The 22,581-nt window shown below is 41.4% G+C and overlaps 1 protein-coding gene across 5 annotated transcripts in view; it reads right to left on the bottom strand.

Annotated features, from left to right (window-relative positions):
- Positions 1-22,581, bottom strand: part of MARCHF8 (membrane associated ring-CH-type finger 8) — a 90,510-nt gene that overhangs the window by 8,346 nt on the left and 59,583 nt on the right. For 3 of the 5 annotated variants that reach the window (XM_039553609.1, XM_039553610.1, XM_010411385.4), the window contains 4 exons: positions 16,555-16,605; positions 6,098-6,177; positions 4,946-5,791; positions 2,833-3,013 (listed from right to left, as the gene is read on the bottom strand). In XM_039553609.1, coding sequence (XP_039409543.1) covers positions 2,833-3,013; positions 4,946-5,791; positions 6,098-6,177; positions 16,555-16,605 — 1,158 coding nt within the window. The remainder of the gene's footprint in view (positions 1-2,832; positions 3,014-4,945; positions 5,792-6,097; positions 6,178-16,554; positions 16,606-22,581) is intronic. The other 2 variants (XM_039553611.1, XM_039553612.1) reach the window with 2 other exon arrangements.

Here is a 22,581-nt window from a genome sequence, read left to right as displayed (position 1 = left end):
TATATGATGAAAGTTTTTGCATGTGGGACACACATCCCTTAGCATATCTGTCTGGAAGAGAGTCATGATGGGCTTTTCTCACACTTTCACAAAATATATGCTGGGACACATAAACATCTCATGCATAAAAAGGTGCATTTGATGTCTCCTAGAATAATTTGTAGAAAAAGAGGACTTCAAAAAGGAAGCATAATGTGGAAGGGGGTGAGGATGACCTGAATGGTATGATTGAAATCATCCATAATGATGAATTATTGCTTCCACTGCCACAAATACAAGAATGGTTGAAACATGAGACAGAGACTTTGTGATCATCTCTGTGCTGCCAACAAACAATCTCTTTGTCCAGTCCAAGCCACATTTCCAGTTGTGTGGGCATCCAAACCTCATCATGGCACAAGAATTGAATACTTCCAGGAATGAAATACTAGACTCATGTTGTACTAGAAAGCTATATTTTTAAAATCTTTTTAGAAAAAGATTGGACAAAACATTTCCTTTGCACGTTGTATTTAAAATAGAAAATTGCTTTTGCATCTATTCAAAGGTGTTGCCTTTTGATAGAAAGTGTAAGTTAATAAAATTATTTTGCCAAAAAGCAACCATGTTAAATCTATTTGCAAATGCTTTTACAGAGCCATTAGGACCTGTGTTTTGATTAATTTATAGTTCTCTTTTTTGTTCCACAGCTTGGGCTCCCCTGCTGGACAATGCCTCCTGTGAACTGCTGGCTCCAGAGTCACCAAACCAGCTTGCGCCACCTCACCTCTTCAAGAGAGATGACTGCAAAGCAAAAGAGGAAATATTCTGCAAATTGCACACTAGCCCGGAGAGGAAGCTCAAATCTGTAGGTCCCTGCTGCATTATTCTGATAACACATAATGTGGCATTTCCCACTTAAAACAGTTAGCAGTTCTGGATTTTTCAAGTGTTGTTAAAATAAAAAAAAAAATCAGCAGACAATTTAGATTTAATGTATCTTTTTTCATTTAAATTTTAAAATGGAACATTTCTCTTTTGTCTGCCCTCATCTTCATTTGAGCCATGACACATTTTGCTCTCACCCTCCTCCCTTAGTAACTTAGTGTTTGAACAGTCCAATGCTGCAATACAACCTTAAGAAGCCAAGGAAGTTTAATTCCATTTCTATCCTACAGACAAGAAGAAGCCCTATTATTTGTCCCATCCTGATCATATTCACCAGTTCCATACTGTTTTCTCCTGATTGAAAGGACACTGTAAGGGCTGAGTTGAAGATGCAGAGGCGTTTTATGCTCTTGCTGCAGCTGAACCTCTAAAAGGACTCTTTAGATGTATTTGAGAGGTAAACTCCTTCTATTTATGGCTCTATCCCTACCTTCTGGCAACTTGTCTTGCTTCCCACAGATGACCTGTTCAGATATAACTAATGATGTTGAGTGACTCATTTCTGAAGGTGCACAACATTTTTTTTTAAAAGGCCCAAATATTCAGAAAATGCTTCCCACCCACTTCAGGCAGAGTGAGCACAGAAAAAAACCCAGCAGTCAACTGACAACTATAGCAACTCTTCTTTCTTTGGATTCTCTACAATAATTTCTTTACTGTCCTATGGTTGGACTGTGCAAAGAATTGTCTGCGCAGACAACAGAGTGTATGATGACCAATACTGCAGCTCAGAGGCAACCACACTCCGTGCCAAGGGGCCACCAAGCCAAAATCTGCAGTTTTTAGAAGGCAATGATCCACCACAGTCATAAGCAAAGGACATCCTACCCACTGGACATGCTAAGCTATACACTTTGCAGACAGTACATCTCTCTAAAAATAAGTATTTGAAATCTCTCTATTTTCTGTTAGGAGTCACTTTTAGGAACTGGACAAGTTCTCGTAACAGTTTTGGGACAGCTGCAGTCAAAACTTCTCACCCTATATGATTTAGGCTCATTGTAACTGAATTTAATGTTTCTCACTTATTCTAGTTCCAGACTGAGGTTATTGTTATTGACCTCTTCCACTTTGGTAGATATGGCAGGATTTGTCTGTGCTAAGAATACCAGTGACTTCCATCTCAAAATCCTGACATAAGAACAACTGAAATTGAAAGCTCGGAGGATGTGGGAGAATAAAACGAGGATAAAAGCACAAAACTGGTCTCATTACCTATACTTTAAGTCAACAGATTTATGAAAGGCACTTTTCTATAAAACAAAAATACAGGTTCTAGCAACCTGAGAGTACTAAAACCTAGTCATTCACAGCCTAAGAAAAAAATGAAAACACATTTAACAGGGAACCACCTTCTACTTAAAATGTATTATTTTCAATAAATAAGTTTGATCCTTTAAAAAGAAAAGAAAAGCTACAAATTCTAACTAAATTACATTCAGGAAGTGTGATTTTAAGCTAATTTAATGTGAAATCCTCATATTTTCAAGAGAGCTTAAAAGCCATGTGGATCTTAGAGCCACAAACTAAAGCAGGTAACAGTAATACAAAAGTCCACATTAAAAAAAATGTTGATAACTGTAGAGTTTTGTGCTCTAAAATCTAACTGTAAATAAAATAGTCAGATTGCTGCATGCATATATATATATATACACACATATGTATGTACATTTACACACAGAAAGCTGCTGTTATTAGAGCTGGATTCCAGTGATGCTGAATTTGCCAGGGTAAGTGTTAATTCAAATCCTTTTGTACCTATACAAAACTGACCAGACTTAACTAAGGAGCCACAACAACGTTAATAAATACGTGGTGGGTGCTGCAGGCTCGCGGGCACAGCCTGTTCCAGAGTGGATCTCTGTTAATAAAGCATGTCCTTGGGGAAGCAGGTCCTGTGCCTACCTTTCTCAAAGGCTTCAGTTTAGTCTCCATGATGAACTCATACTTGCACAGTTCACAGCATCGTGTATCCGAGCTCTTGATCCATTGCTGCAGGCAGGCCTGGTGCACAAAATGAAGACTTCCCGTACAGTGACAGGGGGTAATCAAAGGGCTCTCATCATCTCCTTCACAGTGACATATCCTGAATCAGAAGCAAAGCTGCTCATTAGGAGAAGGGGAAGCAGAAAGGATGTGGAAGAGCCATGTAATATCTGTGATCACACATGGATGTTCACTGAGGATCCCAAGACAAATAAATCAAAGGAATGTGTTCCACAAAGGAGCTAACACTAAACAACTCCATTGCTGCACAAGCACATACACAGGCACAAAATAACTAAGCACAGACACAGCTAACTAGACAGCTGCTTTCTCACAGATGAGGCACACACACAGAGCCTGACAGAAATGCAGTACCTGAAAGAAAAAACGGAGCAAGGAATGACAATGTTTCACCCAGACCAATAGCACTTAACTGCAAATAGCACTTAAACAGATCAGACAGCATTTGCCAAGACAAAATATGCACAGAGAGGTACAGCTACTCAGGTACTACGGTCTGAAATAGAAGATAAAACAAAATTCCTAAACCAATGGTGGAACAGTCCACCCCAGGATCACAAACAACTAATTTAGACAGCCTGGATTTTGCACAAGTGATTAATTCCAATGCAAGTTGCTAAGAGATAGATTCACAATGCAAAACTACAGCACTGAATCTGAACCCCAAAACACACTTACCCTAAATGGTTTTGCTTCTCCAACTCTTACTTAGCAAGAGTTGCTAAGGAAGCATCAGCTCTGCAAAACTCCCTATTTTCCTCACAGCCTTTGTGCAAACAGCAAAGACATCTGATAAAGTGTTACTACCAGCTGCTGACATCTGATTTCCAGATTCAATTTACACACAACCCTTGGGTAGCATAAAGCATTGTGAAGTCCCTCTAACTATGTGAAAGAGGTCATGAATTGAAAGGGGGATGGTGAGGAGCTCAGGGAATGAATACAAGTTCCTAAGCATATGTGAAGTACATTCTGGCCTGCTGCCATCCCTATTACTGAAATCTCTTACTGATGTGTAGCATCTTGCCTCTTGTGACCTTGCTGATAGCTGGCAAGTGGAAATGAAGGAGTGGGTGGATTACAACAGCATCTTGTTGATGATAAGCCAGTACAGAACTAGATATGGTGGTAATGAGGGGGGAAATCAAATAATATTGGCAAGTAATAACAAAACCAGCTTTAGGAAGTGCTGTTAGGGAGGAGAAAGACTAGGATAATAAAATGCTAGGTAGAGGGATTGGACATCTGCTCCTGTACGTGATGACTCTTGCTCCTCAACCACATTTTGGAGGTTGGACAGGGCAGACCTGCAGACAAGTCACCATGAAGACAGTCCACATCTTGTTGTTCCCACCACCTGTGCACATGATTAATCCTCTGTAGCTGGAATAAGGGCACCCATTGTTTTTGGACCTCACATTATGGACATCACACAGGCCTACCTCTAGCAGCCAGTGCTCAGATCCCCTTTGACCAAAGCATCCAGGAAGCCCTTACTAATAGAAAAGTGTGGTGGGATACAAACTGAGAGGCAAAAAAAAATCTAAAGCTATACTGATCTGATCTCAGAAGCAATTTTCAAGCAGTCTGTTTTCCTCCTGACTCCCACCCTCTGACCAAACCATCAGTGTTGTCAGGACAACACATTGCTCATTAAAAGCTAAGACATGTTCAGCTTGACCTTTATGATGCGTAGCTGAGTCTCTCATAATATTCCCAGTCTGGGCACTGATAAGAGAAAAATACCATCTCAGAACCCCAAACCTGAAATAAATTTTAAGATAATTTATTTGACTCCAAAGGAAAATATTTTGCTTAGTAGCCTTGTTAAGTGCATCAGAGGGGTGCAGGACAGCAGAGAGAAGGCTGCATGCTTCAAATCACACCTATTGTATTAGCAAAGTGACAAGGTAAAAGAAGAGACAGAAACAACACAAGGGCAGGGGAAAGCACAACAGTCACCACTGCACATGGAAGGGTTCAAAGGTAGGTGGTTCTCTGGTAAACCAACCTGCAGGTATCCCCCGATGTGGACACAGGGGAGAGAGGGGGTAACTTTTCTGAGAGGGGGGAAGGGCAGTCAAGGTCACTGTCCTTCTCAACTGAACAGAGCGGTGCCCGCTGCTCTTTTGTTTTGAGTTTCACTGAGGTGCTGTCCTCAAAGACGTCATCGTCTCCCATATCATCAGAGCAGAAGTCCGTGCTTTCCACCAGCATGCTGGAGGATTTGTCAGCTTGGAAGTGACTGGAATAGCTCTCCAGTTCATGAAATTTATGCAGGCTGCTGATGCTGGAGGTGTGGGAGAAGGAAAAAAGGTAACGCAACAGTTTTTTGCTCCTTGAGGTGTCATGGTCCACCTTGTCCTCCAGCAGGGGGATATGCACAGCGCTGTGGTTCTCTGCTCCTCCCGATGCACTCGAGTAGTTGGAAAGGGAAGGGATATAGGAGTGCTTAGAATTGCTAAAAGAAAGAGGCCTGAGATTCAGTGGTTTCCTCTCTTTAAGATGAAATCTGTTAATCCTTAAACACTGCTCTTGGTTCGGGGTCAGTTTGCCTTCAGAGCGTGTTCGCTCCACATAATCAAAGCACTCACTGGTGCTCTGCGCCTTCTGGTCCACGTCATTGAGGGACTTGGAGAATTTCAGAGTGCGGGTGGGCTTTACATTCTTAGCAGACCTGAGTGCCTGGCCCCGATCCTGCCCACGGGAGTTTCTCTTTGCTGCATGTAACGTGTCCTGACAGATTACTGTCACAGTGACCCCTTGTGTCAGAGGGCTCTGGCAGTGCGGATTTCTCAAGACAACAGCAGACTGCACTGGACTGTGATGACAACACTCAGAAAACACTGCACTGGAACTGCATGCAGAACAGTGGAATAAAAGCACAGAAAGTAAAAAAACTATTAAAAAAGAGAACACGTATAATTAATAGTGAAGAAATGAGAATTACAGCTAGTGTGGGAATGGCAAACATAGCGGGGCCAAACAGTCAGTAGGATTTAACAAAGCAGTGTTAGACAGCAGTTGAGTCAAACAAATGGGATGCTTTATGTGGGAATCCCATATCACTTACTTCCCCATAAACATGCTTTTTCAGTTTTGCTTTTCCTTAATTTGAACCTCGCCTGAGCCTCACTGTAGCTACGCAAATAGCACACTTTACCTGCAGATGTCCTGGTTGGATGGTGTAACAGAAGTCCGAGAGAAGCTGTGAGGGGCAGAGACAGAGGTTGGACTTCCAGCCTGCAGTGAAATTAAAACAAACAAACAAAACCCTCAAGTCAGGAGTCAGTATGCACAGCAATCACCTTCAGGGTGAAACACAGCATATGGAGTCAGATATCACTCTACAGCAGATACTCAAGGGCTAGTTGTAAGAAAGTGACTTTACTGTTAAATGCGAGAAAGGTCACATAGCTTCATCCCTGGAGAAGTAGTGATCAGAACAGAAATGTTTTACCCCAAGGTCAAATGCAGACATCTCTGGAGTGGAATCTGCCAGCAGTCAAACATTGCACAGAACAATACCTCAGGACGTGAGCAATGCTACAGTAATTAGAATAATTAGATGGAAGTGTGTGTATAAACTAGTTGGAATTTAGCTACCATGTAATAGCTAATCCTTCCTCTTGCAATGATAGCAAGAGATTAGAGGCTTGGGGTTTTCTTCACAAAACAGAACTGTCAGTAATTCAGTAACTCAAACACAACCTGAGGATTTATATTCCTTACTAGCACATGCACATGAGCACCATCTGCCAACCCAGACCATTTCCTGAAGTACTTTCTGTACTTTGGGAGGCCTTTCATCCTGCTCTTAGTTGAACAGGATATTCCATCTACCTGGACAAGAGGTGTGGCAGCAGTCATATTCGTAAGTCGCAACAAGAGCACAGTGAGAAGTAAAATAATTGAAGAATTAAGAATTAGCTGAACTAACTCAAAAATATAAAGCGAAGCTATTGGCATATTTAACACTTAGAAGACAAGCCTCTAAAATCAATGTGCTAAGAATGAACGTTGTCTCAGAGCTGTGACTCCACTAGCTGTTATTGAAGACCATTTCTGCTGCTGTATTCTGCACACATCACTTCGACAGACTTCTCAACTCTACCTGGAGGTTTTGGCAAGGAGGAGACCTGCATCAATAACCTCATAATAGAGTGTCTTTAAACCTGGTCTCCCATGTTCCACAGCTGCTGGACAGGCTGCACTGCTCACCCACTGCTGCAAAACACTGCTTGCATTTCAAAATTCAAACAAAAGTTTACAGCTCTTTTGATCTGCACAGCAAAGCCTGAAACGCAGGAAGGAACAATGCAATCAGCAGAACAACAGAAGTGTCAGCTACATACTGGGCTGCACAGAAACCAGCACAGCCAGCAGAGACCTGGGTCAGGCAACTGCACACAGCCAGACCAGAGAGACCTCAAGTGACAAAAGGTGTGCTGCCACAGAAGCACGCTGTGCCCATGCTTCAGCTTCAGCTGACACCAGAGCTGCTCAGTCATCCCTGCTTTGGTCATGCTGCAACACACATTGTACCTGTCTTTGGACTCTTCAATTCTATACTTAATTTATTAAAAGTCCCTATTGTATATTTAAACAAGGCTGCCACAGGCTTTTGTACTGTCATAGCAAAATCAAGGTTCCTTGTCACACATTATACGGTTATCTCTTTGTGAGAGAAGATACATACACATGCTACTTTATAAATATAGATAAAACAATCACCTTCCTTGTCACAGAACTCATCTTTTAAGGTTTTATTTCTCTAGTCAACAGCACTATAGACAGCAATGTACTTGCCCTCACATTGGGATGCCTCAGGTGCAGAGAGACTGAAAAAACAGTTATCCATTTACAGCTGGGTCTGAAGGAATCAAAGACAAGACTCAACCAAGACTCAGACACACACCTCTTAACCCTTAGTAAGACACTGTAAATTATTTCCCATCTTAACCAGCTGGGTACATGTATAGAATAAAACCCAGCAGAAAAACCTTGGGCCAGAAAGCAAACTGAGCTATGTTATGACTGTGACAAAACAAATTAAAGACTAAGATCAATTACTGGCTTTATCCTGGAAACTACAGTTCTCTACATTTTACTCCACTTGCATGTGCTAATGACATAGGATTCTGATCATGCAGTGATGTAAATTCAGGTATTTGTTGGAAATTTGTTCTCTCTTTGATGCTTAACCTCTCCTAAAAGCAGGTACACCTGACTTCAAATCCTATCTTTTAAAAAGGGTTTGTGCAGTAATTGCTTTTTTTTTAACGGAAAGTCTGACAATTTAATGAAAAACCTGACACTAATCTGCTGATAAACTGTTTCACTCTGCAAATGAAAATCAAGAAAATTCAAATAATGAATTAGTTTAAAAGACATATTGAGCAATCATCTAAAAACAAAATATTAAACCAGTAAAACAGCATGTTGCATTCTGCCATGGAGACAGAGCTATATATTGTTGGAAGTGAAGTCACAAATCAATTAATATATCTGTCTCAGGTTTTACATTACGAGCAAATCACAGAAGGTAACCTGCTAAGAATTAATCCAATCTCTCAGCTGCTTCAGTCTAGCAATGAACTTTTCAAGAAAAGGACAGCAGAATATATGATGTAAGAGTCTAACAGTGGATGACTAGAAACAGTGATCCAAAATTTCCCTTCCAAAACCATGTCACTGGCTTCTTGATCCAATTTTCTGATAAGAACAGTTAAAGTCTTGCCACTTGGAAAATCAAAAGTCTGGGATGAAAAAGAAAGTGTGGAATTTCACTTGCATTTCAAGCTTAGTATTCTGTTTCTAGATGCCAGCACTGTTCAGGGTGACTTGCAGAAACTCAACGTCTGAGGCAGATTTCCTTTCCCCCCTTTCTGTTTCAGAACAAAAGGTACTTTTTGCCATTTTCATACATAATGAAAATGCAATCAAAATATGAACAGAAATTAACACACTTGGATAGGCACCACAAAAAAGAACAACAAAACACTGGAAGAAGTTATGCCCCAGCCTTGGTTCAAGCTAATGCAAGCTGTGGCTACCACCAAAAGCCATGGTTTGATGAGCCTCCAGTCACTCAGTCTGTCCCCCTTTCATCCCATGCTTTTTGTTCATGAAACTATTTAGAGAGGTAAAACTAATCATTGCTTTAATGCCAGTCACCTCCCTAGGAACACTAGTCAGTGAGGGCAATGAGTCTCTCACAGTGAAGTACAACTGCCTGACAAGAGCACAGTAAAATGCAAGCTGCTGCCAGAAGCCTAAGTACCAAGTTCTGCCAGATCTATATGCAGGGCTACATATAGCTGCTGCTGGCCAGTTCTCCCAGCTCACCTGGGTCTACTGACTCAGACTCAGACACAGCAGCTTTCAGGCACAAAGGTGCCACAGAAAAGAAGAAATACAGGCAGCCTTGGAACAGAGCAGGGCAAAGAAGAGGCGGTGATGGGTGAATGGAACAGGCGGATCCAGCTATCTTGGTGCTCTGATGCTGCTCCCACGCAGGGCTCAGCTCTGAAGAAGCTGGGAAAATGCACAGTCAGAGCCTTCTCCACTCTGTAGCTTCTGGCACACACCAACCTTACTGCCCCAGCAGCAGCCTCCCCAAGCAGCAGCACCTTTGGCCAAACTGGCTATTTATGATGGCAACAGTGGCAGTAGGTTTTAGAGCACTCCTCATAGGAGGTTTCTGCCATGCTCATGTGTGACACGTAGCCCAAGCCTTGACGGCCTGAATTTGACCCTTCTAACCCCATAATCACTTGCTGAAACTCTGTGGACTGTCATGGCCTTCGTGTGGAGGAATATCTGAGCCTTGGAGCCATGTGCTTGTGAGTTACTCTGTACAGCCTGACTGGTTGCCTAAAATAGCCCAGTACTAAAGGTCAATAGTTAGTTAATTGTGTATATTGACATTCCCATCTAATGCAATTCACTGAGGTCACAGCATGGCCTTCTGCACTGGTGCTCAGACAACCACGGCAATTCTGAAGGTAACGATTCCTGGAAGCCTACAGTCCTCTGAGGGGTTGCCAGCAGGAACATACACATTTTTTTATATGCATATATACACATATTATATATGTTCTTATTCTGACTCCACATAAACAGTGTTATTTATTGGTGAGAGAACTCAGCCTTTTCTGATTACATCCTTTTGATTACATGTTGCACACCAAAAACCAAAAAAACCCACCCTTCCTAAGAAAATAAAGGCATCTTTGAAGTGAGCCATAGTGAACGTGCCAATGGCTTGGGTATATTTCAAGACAAGCTGCTTATTGGAGATGACACTTGTGAGTATAGTTGCTGTTGTCCCACTCTGGGCTGCACTTCAGTACTAGCAATTATATCTCATTTTAAAGAACAGGGCCTGTCACATTCTAAAAACTTTATTAAATTATTCACTGAAGGTAAAAAATTAGAAACAACTCCAGTAGAATTCTTCAACTGATTGGAAGTCTAAAGGAAGCAAAGAAGGGTTTTTCCCCCATACCTGTGAACTTTGTCATTTCTAGGTGCAATATGAATAGGAACAATACTGTGACCCTACTACTTGTGCTAGAAAGACATCTAGAAGTCTCAGCTAAGGATCTGGAACTAACATACTAAGAACTATGCACATTTAACAATAGAGCACACCTGTCCTTTGGGCAGACAAAGAGTTCGAGAAAAGAAGCTCCATTTTAATTCCTTTATCAGAAGGAACTTCAGAACAAGGAGCTTCAGGAAAATACAAATTTAGCAACAGAGCAAGCAGCAAAACACTCCACAACCCAAATTTCAACTTGGCATTTTGATTATGGGCTTGCCTTTATTTTATGCTCTCTTGAGTACTTTCAGTAAATACTGTATTCCATGTACATGTTGGCTGATGGCTCTTGCTAAAGTGCACTGCAGTTGTATGGTCTCTGAAGTTCATCTGTGGAGCAGATGTGGTTGTGTCACTACACTTGTGCCAAAGGAGGCCTCCAGCCAAGGCAGCAGTGCAATGAGACCAAACTGTACTAACCTGACACCTGAGATAGGCCAAACAGGCCGCCTGTGGGCAGACTGGGTGATGTGACGGGCAGACAGCCCTGCTGGCAGGCTGTTTTTGAAAGCTTTTATACCAACATGGCAGAATCAACCATCAGCAACTTCAGATCTTCTCCAGTAAGTTCTCCCTACCAGATTCATGACATACTGACTTCCAGTGCATATTAAAATCAAGTGTCTTTAGAGTGGGATAAGATAAATTATTAAAATGGAGAGTGGTTAAAAAACTGGATGGGAGATGTGGGAAAGAGTCATCTGAAAATTTTAGGATGATCAACACCATGTAATTTTGGCAACAATTTGACAGGAACCAGCAGTCAGCTGCTGGAAGAACTTTCTTCCATACTTTATGTAATGTATATGACTATAATTAAAATTATGTCTAGCAACTGGAAGCAAAGCTGAAGTCAGCTTTCCCTTATTATTTCTAAAGAAATCTAAAGGAGGATTCTGTCGGGAACTTTCTCTGGATTCCAGGGCTGAAGACACTAGAGAAAGGAGGCTATCTATCCCTTCAAAACCTCCCCAAGAATAATACAATCTGCCTATAGCACAGGAGTAATGCTGACTAAACCCAGTAACAACTGCACAGGTTCTGCAGGGAGAAGAAGAATAAAAAAATATATATGGCTATTTATCTTTAAAAATCTTCCTCAAAATACCTTGACTGGACTGAGGGAACAAAAGAGGAAAGGAAAGGAAACCCCTACAGGTTCCTCCTTAATGGGGTGCCCTCATACCCATATGAAGTAAGACTCCAGCCCCAGGAGAGGGAATTTATCACAGCAGAGGGAGACTATCACATTCCTTACAAACATGACTGCACTGTGCCCCAGCATGAGATTACTTCTCTTGTACTTGGGGAAAAGAGTATACTTTCATCTTCACACTATACAATTTCTCCTGTCTTTCCCTTTCCCCAATAACTCAGTAGAAGGTTCTTTTTGAGCAGCTTGCATTTCCCTAGCCCCAGGCTCATGTACCTGAACAGAACACCTCCAAGAAACAGTTCTTTTCAGTAAGCCTTGGTCTTCTATAGACTATAGGATCACTAAGCTCTGCAACTGAAAAACCTGGACTGCTTTTCTACAGACAAATGCTCACTGAATCCATTAAAGCTTCAGGCAACAGTGGACATGTGTATTCATATGCTTTTCTAAATCTGTTCCAAGCTGATGAACAGCCTAAATGGATTTTAAATTTCATAGCAAGCTTAGGCTACCACTTTGTGTCTGCACTAGCTGCTATTCATCCTAAGAATAATCTAATACTTTGCAGTGTGCTTCTGCTCAAAAGATAAAACTATACAGAAAAGACAATGCAAAGACAAAGCATTTACATTTTTTAAGGAGTTCACTTTTGATTCCTTTGCTGTGATCCCAGTATTAGCATTTTCAAAGTTTATCCCTTGGAGGGCCACGAAAATAAGACTACAAAGTGCTTCCCCTTTACATTAGAATCAGCCCTGCAAAGTAATCAGATGACAAGAACAGCACACAGATGACCTGAAGGGATTTCCAGACATCACATCATCAGTTTCAGGATATATCAGACACTTTAAAGGTAAACAATACCACTAATTTGAGAATAACTGTTTAGAGACCAGCTTTGTAAGTGACCTCATTTCATCTGCTTGTAAGCACAATTCCTTTATCTATAAACTGAGGGCATGAATTACCACTACGGTGAAAATCCCTCTTTTAGCTGCTCCCAGTGACTAGCTGTGTTTTAGGGTCAGTTTCTCCTACGTTTAGAGGATGAAGCTTCTATAAAGCTAAATTATTTCTTTGTGGGGCTTGTATGATGAAGGCAATTCGCAGCAATACAGTGGCTGCTTGGAAAAAATGCTGGCTTAGGGTAAACAGCCAGGATGTGGATCTGGGCTGTATTCCTGTGTGCCAACTGGGGTCATTTCAATCAGCATCAGTGCTGTTTCAGTGTCTGAACAGGGCAAGTTGGGGAAATTGGGCTGTGTTCAAGTCCCATGACTAAATCAATTAAATCTGCCCTCAATGATTTTTTTTTTCATTTCAAAACAAACAGAAAAAATTTCAGAAATTCAAATGTTTCGCGTGTAGCAGATTTAAAAGGAGCGCTTGAAATATATACACCAAAAAAGCAAAGAAGGGCCTGGAGGAATGCCACATCCCCCAGTGTGCAACATACTGCACACAGCCTAATGGCACCATATGAAGATCCTCCTACATCTTATTCCCTGCTCCTTTTTCTGCTGTTTCTGGCCTCCAGCCCTAGCCAAGTAGTCAGGTGACTGCTCTTTCTTGGCTTGGTCACATGTACTAGCATCTCTTTTGCCCCTCTTAGCATCTGCCTCTTGGAGAACTGTCTTTTTGCCCCTTTATCCCAAGGGACAGCTCCACCTGGCCCCGACACTGGGGGTCTATATTCAGAGAGGTTCTGCTACCTCTACCAGCTGATTTCATTTTCAGTAGCACCATCTGTCTGCCTCCCTCCTTTATCCCTTTTAGCCCTTGGGCATTGCTTTCCTTGGTTACAATAAGTAACACAGCATCCTCTCTTGGCTGAAGGCTGAGTTCTGACTCAATGCTTTTCCACTCAAATTGCACTGTGCAACTGAGAGCAGTGGAAAGATACACAGTAATAATCACAGAGGGTTCGTAATGACATCAGCACTAGTAAGGCTTTGAATCAAGTGGCAGTGCCAAGAATTTGTAGCAGATTTGCTCTGTTGCTGTGCTGTAAACTAGATTTGGGTGGAAAAACAATGGCTGAAAGAGTCAGTTGCAGAAAGCATGACCACGATTTCTTTACACACACACACCCCCCAACACATCTGGAAATGCAGCATGTAATTGATTTAACCCAATTTTAGTTAAAAAGCTCCTCTTAAAATGGTGTAGGATCAACAAGTTCTGTGGATTTCAGAAATGACTATACAGGCAGCCAAGCATTTCCATACTTACTCCTTTACATGTATCCAGTCTGCCTCATTGGCCAGGTTGCTATGGTATTCTGAACAATAAAAAAAAGGGCATTTTCCTATTAAAACTCACAACTAAAGAAAGATTTTCCACATACTTAAGCTTCCATGCAGCATACCACAGTCTTTCCTGATCTGCCATTTGAAATTGCTTGCAACAGCCAAAGCACCTGTTGACCACAAAAAAATTGTTGCAGTTCAGCACTGAACTGCCTGGAGGCACAAGGCAGCATTCAGATATGTAGGCAAATCAGGTGCTGATTTCACTGGTGGGACTTGTTCCGGTTTGGTCAAATTTAGAGATATATTCTCTGAGAGAAGGCACAACCACCCCTCCCCCACCAGGTTCGGGAAAAAATAAATTTTCCTAGAAGGAAAGAGATAAAAACTATTTATTTAACAAACACATGGGAAAAGGATAATAATGCTAAATAATAAAATCTTTTGCTGTGAAGAAAAAAACCTCGGAAAGTGTTAGAGTCCTCCCTTTGGTCTCCTCGGAGCTGGGACTTGGCCCAGGGCCAGGCACTCTGTGCTCAATGGAAAGTCCTCCCAATGTGTTCTGATATTGAAGCAATCCACAGAAAAAGGGAAAAAATCCGAAATTCCAGGGAAGGAAAAAAGTCCAACTCTCAGTCTCTCTCCAGAAAAAAGAAAAAAAAAACCAAAAAAAACCAAAAAAAACCCCAACAAACCTGAAAAAAAATTGGCTGAAAGCTGGCTGGGAAAAAAAAGTCACTATCTCTGTGTGACCTTGAACAAGCTGCAAACTGCTTTGAAAAGTTTTGCCCAGTTTTTTTCCTTCCCCCTCTCAGGCTCACTTTAAAGGCATAGAAAGGCACAAGAATTAATTTCTGGGCATAGGGCAGCAATATGGGATACACATCATAAAGTCACCCCAAGGCAGGACTTCCACACTCTGCCCTTGTTCGAACCTATCTCCAGAGCGGAGAAGGTGTACAGAATGGATCAGACAGAGGTGACACAGGAGCAGTAAGAACATAAACACCTCTGGGAAGCTCATTTTGCAACCAAAAAGTCTCCCCCAGTTAAACTGGCAAGGTTGACTTTTGATCCCTTTGAGAGCTTTAGCTTTTGCAACACACAGCAGTCATGTTGAACGTTTCAGTGCTTCAGGATGAATGTAAATATTGACGTCTCACTTGCGAGCACTTCCAGGAAGAACTTTGCCAGAGTGCAAGGTCCTTCCCACTGCACTGCCACACTACCAGTTCTTGATGAATTAAGAATGAAGCGTGCAGATTCGTGTGGGGACCAAAATGCTGCTGCCAAAAGGCTTGTGCTGATTTGAGACACTCTGGGTAAAGTACAATGACACTTAATGGCAAAACTACTATCTCTGCTGAACAAAACCTGAAAATCCAATTAAGGATCCCTACGAAGATAAGAACCAGGGTAAAAAGGAACAAGCATAGTCCCATTTTAGAAAAACCCACATGAGAATTTATACTCACACAGTTTTTATTTCAAAACCCTTTATATGAAGGCATGTTTTCTGATGCCAAATGCAAAACAATCTCGTACCAATCCACGATAACAACACCTTCAGCTTGGTCAATACCTTGTGCACTGGGCAGCTGCCCTGCTCATTGTTTAGGACACCCAGTTATCCTGTCTTTCGGCTCCAAAGTGGAAGTTGTCTGGGCCTATATAAACCATACATTAAGCGCAGACACTGTCTCCTCTGCTGGAGGTAGTCATGAACAGTTCCCTAGATCCAGAAGTACCCACAATAGAAAAAGGGGACTTGAACTTGTCACAGCCATAATGACTCAGTCTTTCATTAAAAGTAACTATGAGCAGCCACTTAAAACTGTGGAAACAAGCTGAAGCTTATGCACCCCGTGAAAAGCACTGGGCAACCAGCACAGCCTTGCTTGCATGAAGGCTTTAAGCAATTGTACTTTTGTAAGCAAAAAGTTGTCAGGCTTACAGCTTATAAAATATCTTATTTGCAATGCAGAAGTAGGGTATGTATTGCAATAATTATCTTGGATAGAAGATACCTTTTTCCTAATGGCGTAACAAAGCGATTATGCTTCTGATGTGCCCATTGCCTATGCTGAAGAGTGACTAGAATGGGTGGAGCATCTTCTCTTACATGACCAGGGTCTATAAAATCAAACATTTAAAAATACTGACATAGTCATGTCCTGGTAACAAGTTCATGGCACTAAAAGTGCCATGTGTCGAAGTAACAATAGAATAACACATAACCACATATCCTATACATATTATGGGATGCACGGCTATACATATCTTACAAAACAACATTGGAGCCAGTTTTTGGAGCCAGTTTCCCTTCCAGATAAGATCTCAGGCATCTGTCATCTATCTTGCTCCTATCAAGCTAAGGAGGCTGACAGTGTGAAAGAGAAAACCTACTGTAGCTTCCATTTCATTTGACCTGTAAAGAGACTCTGCAGAACACCAGAGTTCTAATGTTTCAGGAGTGACTATCAATGACAGTCAGGCATAAAAAGCATTTTTATACTGGTCACATCATCACATGTATCACCCCAATTTTGAAATGAATGAAATCCCAGTATCCCCAAGTTTATTAAAGAGAGTTATATCAAGCAACATACCTTTGAGATGTTACTAGAGCGGCTCACGGAATGCCCCAAAGCCTTCTCATTCTGAAAGAGCAAGAACAGGATCACTGCAGCAACAAGTCACAGTTATGAAAATATTTAAAAGCTGGCATTAGAAACCAAATTCCATGGAGAAAGTCTTACAGCTGCGGCTATTAAGGATCTATTAACATCAGCCTGATTTACAATAATCACTGAATTGCTTTGTTTGTTTAACAAGCAATTACCTTGCAGAAAATCACATAGGCAACACATATACAAACTGAGAAATGCTAAAGCAATTATTTCTTTTCTTTGAGGGTAGTGTAAAGCCCTTTACTCAGATGGCATCTATTTTGGAAAGGATACTTCTCAGTATCATGAAGACCTGCTTCATCTACATTTAAAGGCAAACATCCAACCACTAAAGCTGAAAGCTGCTGCTTAATGAAAAATGAAAAGATCGCAGTGATGACTGGAAACAATCATGAATAACCACATGCATGTCTCTTCAGGATACAGGGCAGAATTACTGAGGAACTTCTTTATACTACAGAACTCGGAATTAAACTGGGAATATCATACAAGATGGAAATGTGGAAGCTGCAATTCTCAAAACTGAAATTAGCAATGACTGGATCTGTTATTCACTTTCCAGTGTGCAGACCCTGACTCATAAGGATGACAATCTTATCTCCTTTGAAAATAAACTGTAGGTTTCAGCAAGATATTTCACCCTTTAAGGATACCTGGATTCTGAACGTAAGTTTACCGTAACTGGACACAGTTGCTTCACTTGGAAGTGCCAAGAAACTCCTTTGCAAAAACTTTTCTGAATAAAATCCAAAGAAACTTTTTTTTTCCTGAACAAATACTACAAACAGAGCAAGTAATAACATTCAGTTACAGATCTACATTCCTCTACGTTTGTAAAGATGGGATGCAATTGGTTTGAGATTTAAACCGTCTGACAAAAGGGCAAAGTTAGTATTTTTCCCAAGGCTCTAAGCTACGTAAGGGCTTCTAGAAGTGCATTTTTTTTCTTGGGATTTTAGGAAACAAACTCTTTCACTTTCATTTATTCCTGAAGAGAATTTAACCTAACAGAGACACTTTGACTGACAGCACTGTCTTCTAGTCTTCTTGGCAGTGACTGATCAGACAGAGCTTGAGATCAGAAGTCCTACATATATAACAAACAGGGACACAACAATTTCCCTGTCAAACAGGCAAATGTTGTTACTCCTAGACCAGCACACTGGTCTCAGACCTCCTGCCTATGGTTTGCTACAATTCAAGTGACCCTTCAGTGACTAAAGCCCACATTAAGTCAGTCTGGCTGGCTGAGCATTCAGAGGCTACACCCATACTTTGACACCCCTGTGCTCCCAGATACTTCTTCCTATAGTGCATGCCCCACAGCAACTTCAAAGCCTTTTGATGAGAAAAGAGAAGCCAAGGCATAGAACTTTAGCATGTGCTTACAAAAGCAGGGTGTCTTCCTTACACCATCAGCTGCCTCTAAACGCGGTCCTGGGCACTACGCCAGATGACAGGTAAGAATTGCATTTCCTCCATTAAAAACATGAGGAAGCAAATACAGTGCTCTGCAATTTCCTGTATGTAGGAATCTGAGTATTCAGGAGACAGTAAAATAGTATTTCAGAAGAAAAGGGGAAAAGTGGTTAGGCAACACCACATGTCAGTTTTGACCGATGGCCAAAATAAAAGTCAGCAAATATCAGAATGCCAGATTTGTATACTGCAAGGCTGAGTTTGATTTTTGAGATGACTGTGAGCTTTTGTTACATAGATAACAGTATTCCTGGAACAGAAACAAACACACAAAGACCCTCAAAAATATGGACATAATGCTTATGCAAAGACTAATGTTGGACAGGACTACTGCCAGAACCCGTACGGCTAAGAATTGGCTCCAATCATAAGGGAAAGCCTCGCTGATTTCATCAAAGGCAGTGTAACCGTAGCAACAGGGCAAAAAAAAAGTTCATTGAAGCTACAGAAGACAGGAGGAAGAAAAAAGGGGGCAGGAACATGTTCTCAAGCTATGACGAAAAGAGACCAACCAAGCTGGCAAGCACAAAGACTTGTCACTGCATATGTGTGAGGTGTGGGGGAAGCAGGCTGTGCCTGGCCTTCTAGGGATGCGTGGGAAGCAAACAGGACACAGCTACATGGGACAAGGGAAAATGATAGTGAAGAGTGAGACCCTTGGGCGAGAAGTCTCCCTGAAGCAACACAGGTGACAGTCTCAAATCCAGCCCGAGGTGTCAAAGACAAGGATGAAATGAAACAGAGCAGAGCTTTCTTCATGTTAACTCAATGCCCCTCAAAAACTCCTGTCTAGCTGATGAAGACGCCTGCAAGGGAGAATGACTGAACTTACACAGGCACCTGTGTTGAAAAGGATGTGCTAAAATTCAGTAAGCACGACAGGCTGGAAGACAAGACCTGTATTTGCACAACACAGGAGATGATGCAGAGTAAACAGACTTTCAGCTGCTGCCACAGAAGCTTGTCTGTCTGCCTCTGCTCCCAGAACTGATTTTATCTGATAGATGCCAGGAGCCTCCAAGAGACAGATGCACATATTATCTTTATTCATCTGCTGTTGGAAACATACGTATCAGAGGTTTCAGTCAGTAGATGACTGCAAACAATTGATTTTGTTATTGAAAGAGTGACCATTTTAAAACAAAAAAGCAGTCTTGAAAAATACTCCCTGAAGGGCTACAGAGTGCATACACACATATATTTAGGAACCTGTGATATTCCTAATGGACTCCTAAGCACCTAAGTGCTTTTTAACATCTCTGTTTCTTAGCCACAAAAGCGGGTACATCCATAACATCAACAGGAAAATCACTACAGGTCGATTTTAATAGTAGGCTGAGGAATTACTGAGGAACAGAAACATTAAACGGACAAAAATTATTTAAAAGGCAAACAAACAAAGCTCACTTTTCACTCTATATCCATCACCAGTACATTCATCCTGGGACTTTTTAGGATTATTCACAAATTAACACAGACATGGGAGTGGCAAGGCTAAAGCTGCTTTCATGGTACTACCACTCCCAACAAATAAAAACCTTCAGAGACTATTTCTAATATGGTCCCACTGCACAGTAAGACATATTCTGGTTGGCAATTACAGCTCCAAACAAGCTCTCCTCCCCTCCTGCAAAAGCATTCGTCTTTGCACTTGAATGAAAGATCAAGACAAGTGCAACATCTGCCAACAAGGACAGACAATTATCACCAGTTAGTGTCACTCTCCTTTAGCAATTCAGTCTTTCTGTACGGGATAATGGGAATCCTGCCTTTTGAAGCCATCCTCCTCAACTAGAACCACCTGGCAGGTGTTTAAAAAACAAGCAAACAAACAAATCCCTAGATAGGAAACAACTAAAAGTGCAACTTGCCACTTCTGAGCAATTCACTGGCAGTTGCTGCTCTAAGGCCCCCAGCAGCTAGAGTGGCTCTAGAAAAATGACTGAAAATCAGAAAAATTTCTACGCAGTCCTCTGGATGCACTTGCTTGCAATTGCCAGAATCTTCCTCCCAGCTTTCCTTTCTCTTTCTACCTTCCCCTTGAATGTGCTCCCAACAGTAAGTGACAGAGCTGCCTTCTTTCTTCAGCAGTTGCTTCAGCTCACATCTGCTTTTCTGCAGGGCTCTACACCTTGCCTTCTCCATCTTGCTGGTTCATTTTCCCTTCTGCCACCATTCCCCAGTTGCATGACACCTCTCCCTTTTCAGTTCAGATATCTAGAAGATGGTAACTCCCTTCTGTCCTTCCTTTTACCTCAGCCTTTCAGATATTCAAGTTATTTTACCCTTGCTTCCCTACCCTAATGTATCCATTTTCAACTAAACACAACACTAAGCACAACTCACACAGCCAAACCCAGAATTCCTGTGAACCCCAATACACCAGTTCCTACCATGAGAGCCAGAGCAGCCATAGCTGCTCTTGTCCACTTAAAACACCAGTGTATCAAACTGACCTTTCCCCAAACTTAGCTGTAGACTTACTGCAGCATCAGCAAGCAGGCACCCTAAAGAAATACAACTTAGATATCTTTTCCAGATGAAAGGTAAAAAATAATCAGTAAAATTATTTGGTTTTGTGTTTCCAACACTTTGGTTTCCAGTCATTACGGCACGTAAATAGAAGACAACAGAGGAAGCAGTTTCATAGCTTGTACAACTGCCTTCTGGCTACATCTGTGACTAGACACCTAAGTCCAGTCCTAAGTATGGTTAATACTAAACCCATCTTTATCTCTGCTCAAAGACCTGCAGAAGAAACTACAAGCCAGATCTCAATGGCTTAGCAAGACGATTTTTATTCTCTTTCCATCTGGGAAAGAGGACAGAGGGCACCAGAGGATGGTACTCCTTTGCCCTCGAGACACCAATGGCTCTGTGTGAACCCAGCAAAGGCTTGCTTCCTGAAGTCTTAATTCTTTAACACACCAGTGACCTGATAGGGCACTACATTCCTCATTTTGCAATACCATTTCTGTGTTACATTATCTTACATGATAACATGGGTTAAGAGCTTCATCTGAAGATAGGCGTTCTCCATCTAAAAACTCAGTAACAAAGAACAGACACTTTATTTTGAGGACGGTGTTACTGCAATGCCCCAGACAGAAATCCCTACAAGGCAAGCACTAATGTCTCAGCTCAAAAGAGACACAGAAACAAACCAGGTCAGACTGGCTAGAGAACTGCCAAATTGAGGTTTTCTAGGTGGACTCTGAAAGGCATTTTAATTTCATTTTGTGCATTACAATTGCATTTTACAATGACAGATTAAGCATGAGATCGATATCTAGCAAAATCACTTATTATTATCAACAATGAATGTCACGGGCACTATTTCAACAAAGTCTTCTGGGTGAATGATTGCTTTCCTTAATAAAAAACTTTGCAGAAGGGAATGAATAGTAACAACTGCTCCGATTCATACAGCAATTCTCCTTCTTAGATCTGATGAGAATTACAGAATGGAACACAGAATGGCACTGCTTGAAATGGTGAGGTGCTGAAGTACTGAGTACTGGATCCTTACAGGACAAAGCAGCAAATCAGAAATGAAACTCCATTCTTTCGTTGAGTCCTACGACCAAAGCATGAATGCATCACTGTTCCACAAACATGCAGTCGTGCACACCCAGGTATTGTTTCAGGTTTCATGACTGTGTCAAATTTCCTGACAACTTCTTCCAAGAATTTTTGCAAATCTTGCTCTGCAACCCTATACCTGAACAGTAGATATTAAAAAGAACAAAGCTTTTAGTCTGGGGGGAGGAATTGCTGCTGATAATATTGGCAAGTGCACTTAATTGTCTGAAGTGGACAGAAGGAGAGGAAAGAAATGGGAGAACACTTTGCAATTATTTCCTTCATCTGTCAAAACCAGTGGATTGTTAAACTACAGAAGCTTTGTCAGCACTAGATCTCATCACTGACAGAACTTGACACTTAATTACATCAGTAGGAAATGGTACTTTGCATCTTAACAACTGAATATGACCTTTATTTCTTTGGCAGTCACCAGGTCATTGTGGAAAAGCAATAAATATCATCAAGGTTCATCAATGACTTTTGCACACAGCTAGAAGAGTAATGAAATGAAGAATAATGCCATAATGCACCTAGTCAAAAAACATTAATGGCATCTATGCCTTGCATCTCTGCTCTTGTGCAGTATTAACTTGAAAATACTTGTGCAGTATTTACTTGACACTTGAAAGCAACAGGGTGATGGAAATCATCATCTATTTCCTTTTTTTGCCTTTCTGGAGACACAGGATAAATACTGAAATAGGAATCCAAATCATGCCCCTTGCATCTAGTCCAGCACCTTCTGTTCTTGGACAAGGCCACTCGATTCCCTGTGACCAGCAATCCATGACTAAGTGCAGAAAACCAATACAAGATTTTAGATCTATCATAGTGGACAATCTATAGCAAATTCACTGTGGATTACTCAGAGACTTAACTTGT

The sequence above is a fragment of the Corvus cornix genome, chromosome 6, assembly GCF_000738735.6.
Source record: "Corvus cornix cornix isolate S_Up_H32 chromosome 6, ASM73873v5, whole genome shotgun sequence".
Classification (NCBI taxonomy): domain Eukaryota; kingdom Metazoa; phylum Chordata; class Aves; order Passeriformes; family Corvidae; genus Corvus; species Corvus cornix.
This window is presented reverse-complemented; position numbering and strand designations above follow the sequence as displayed.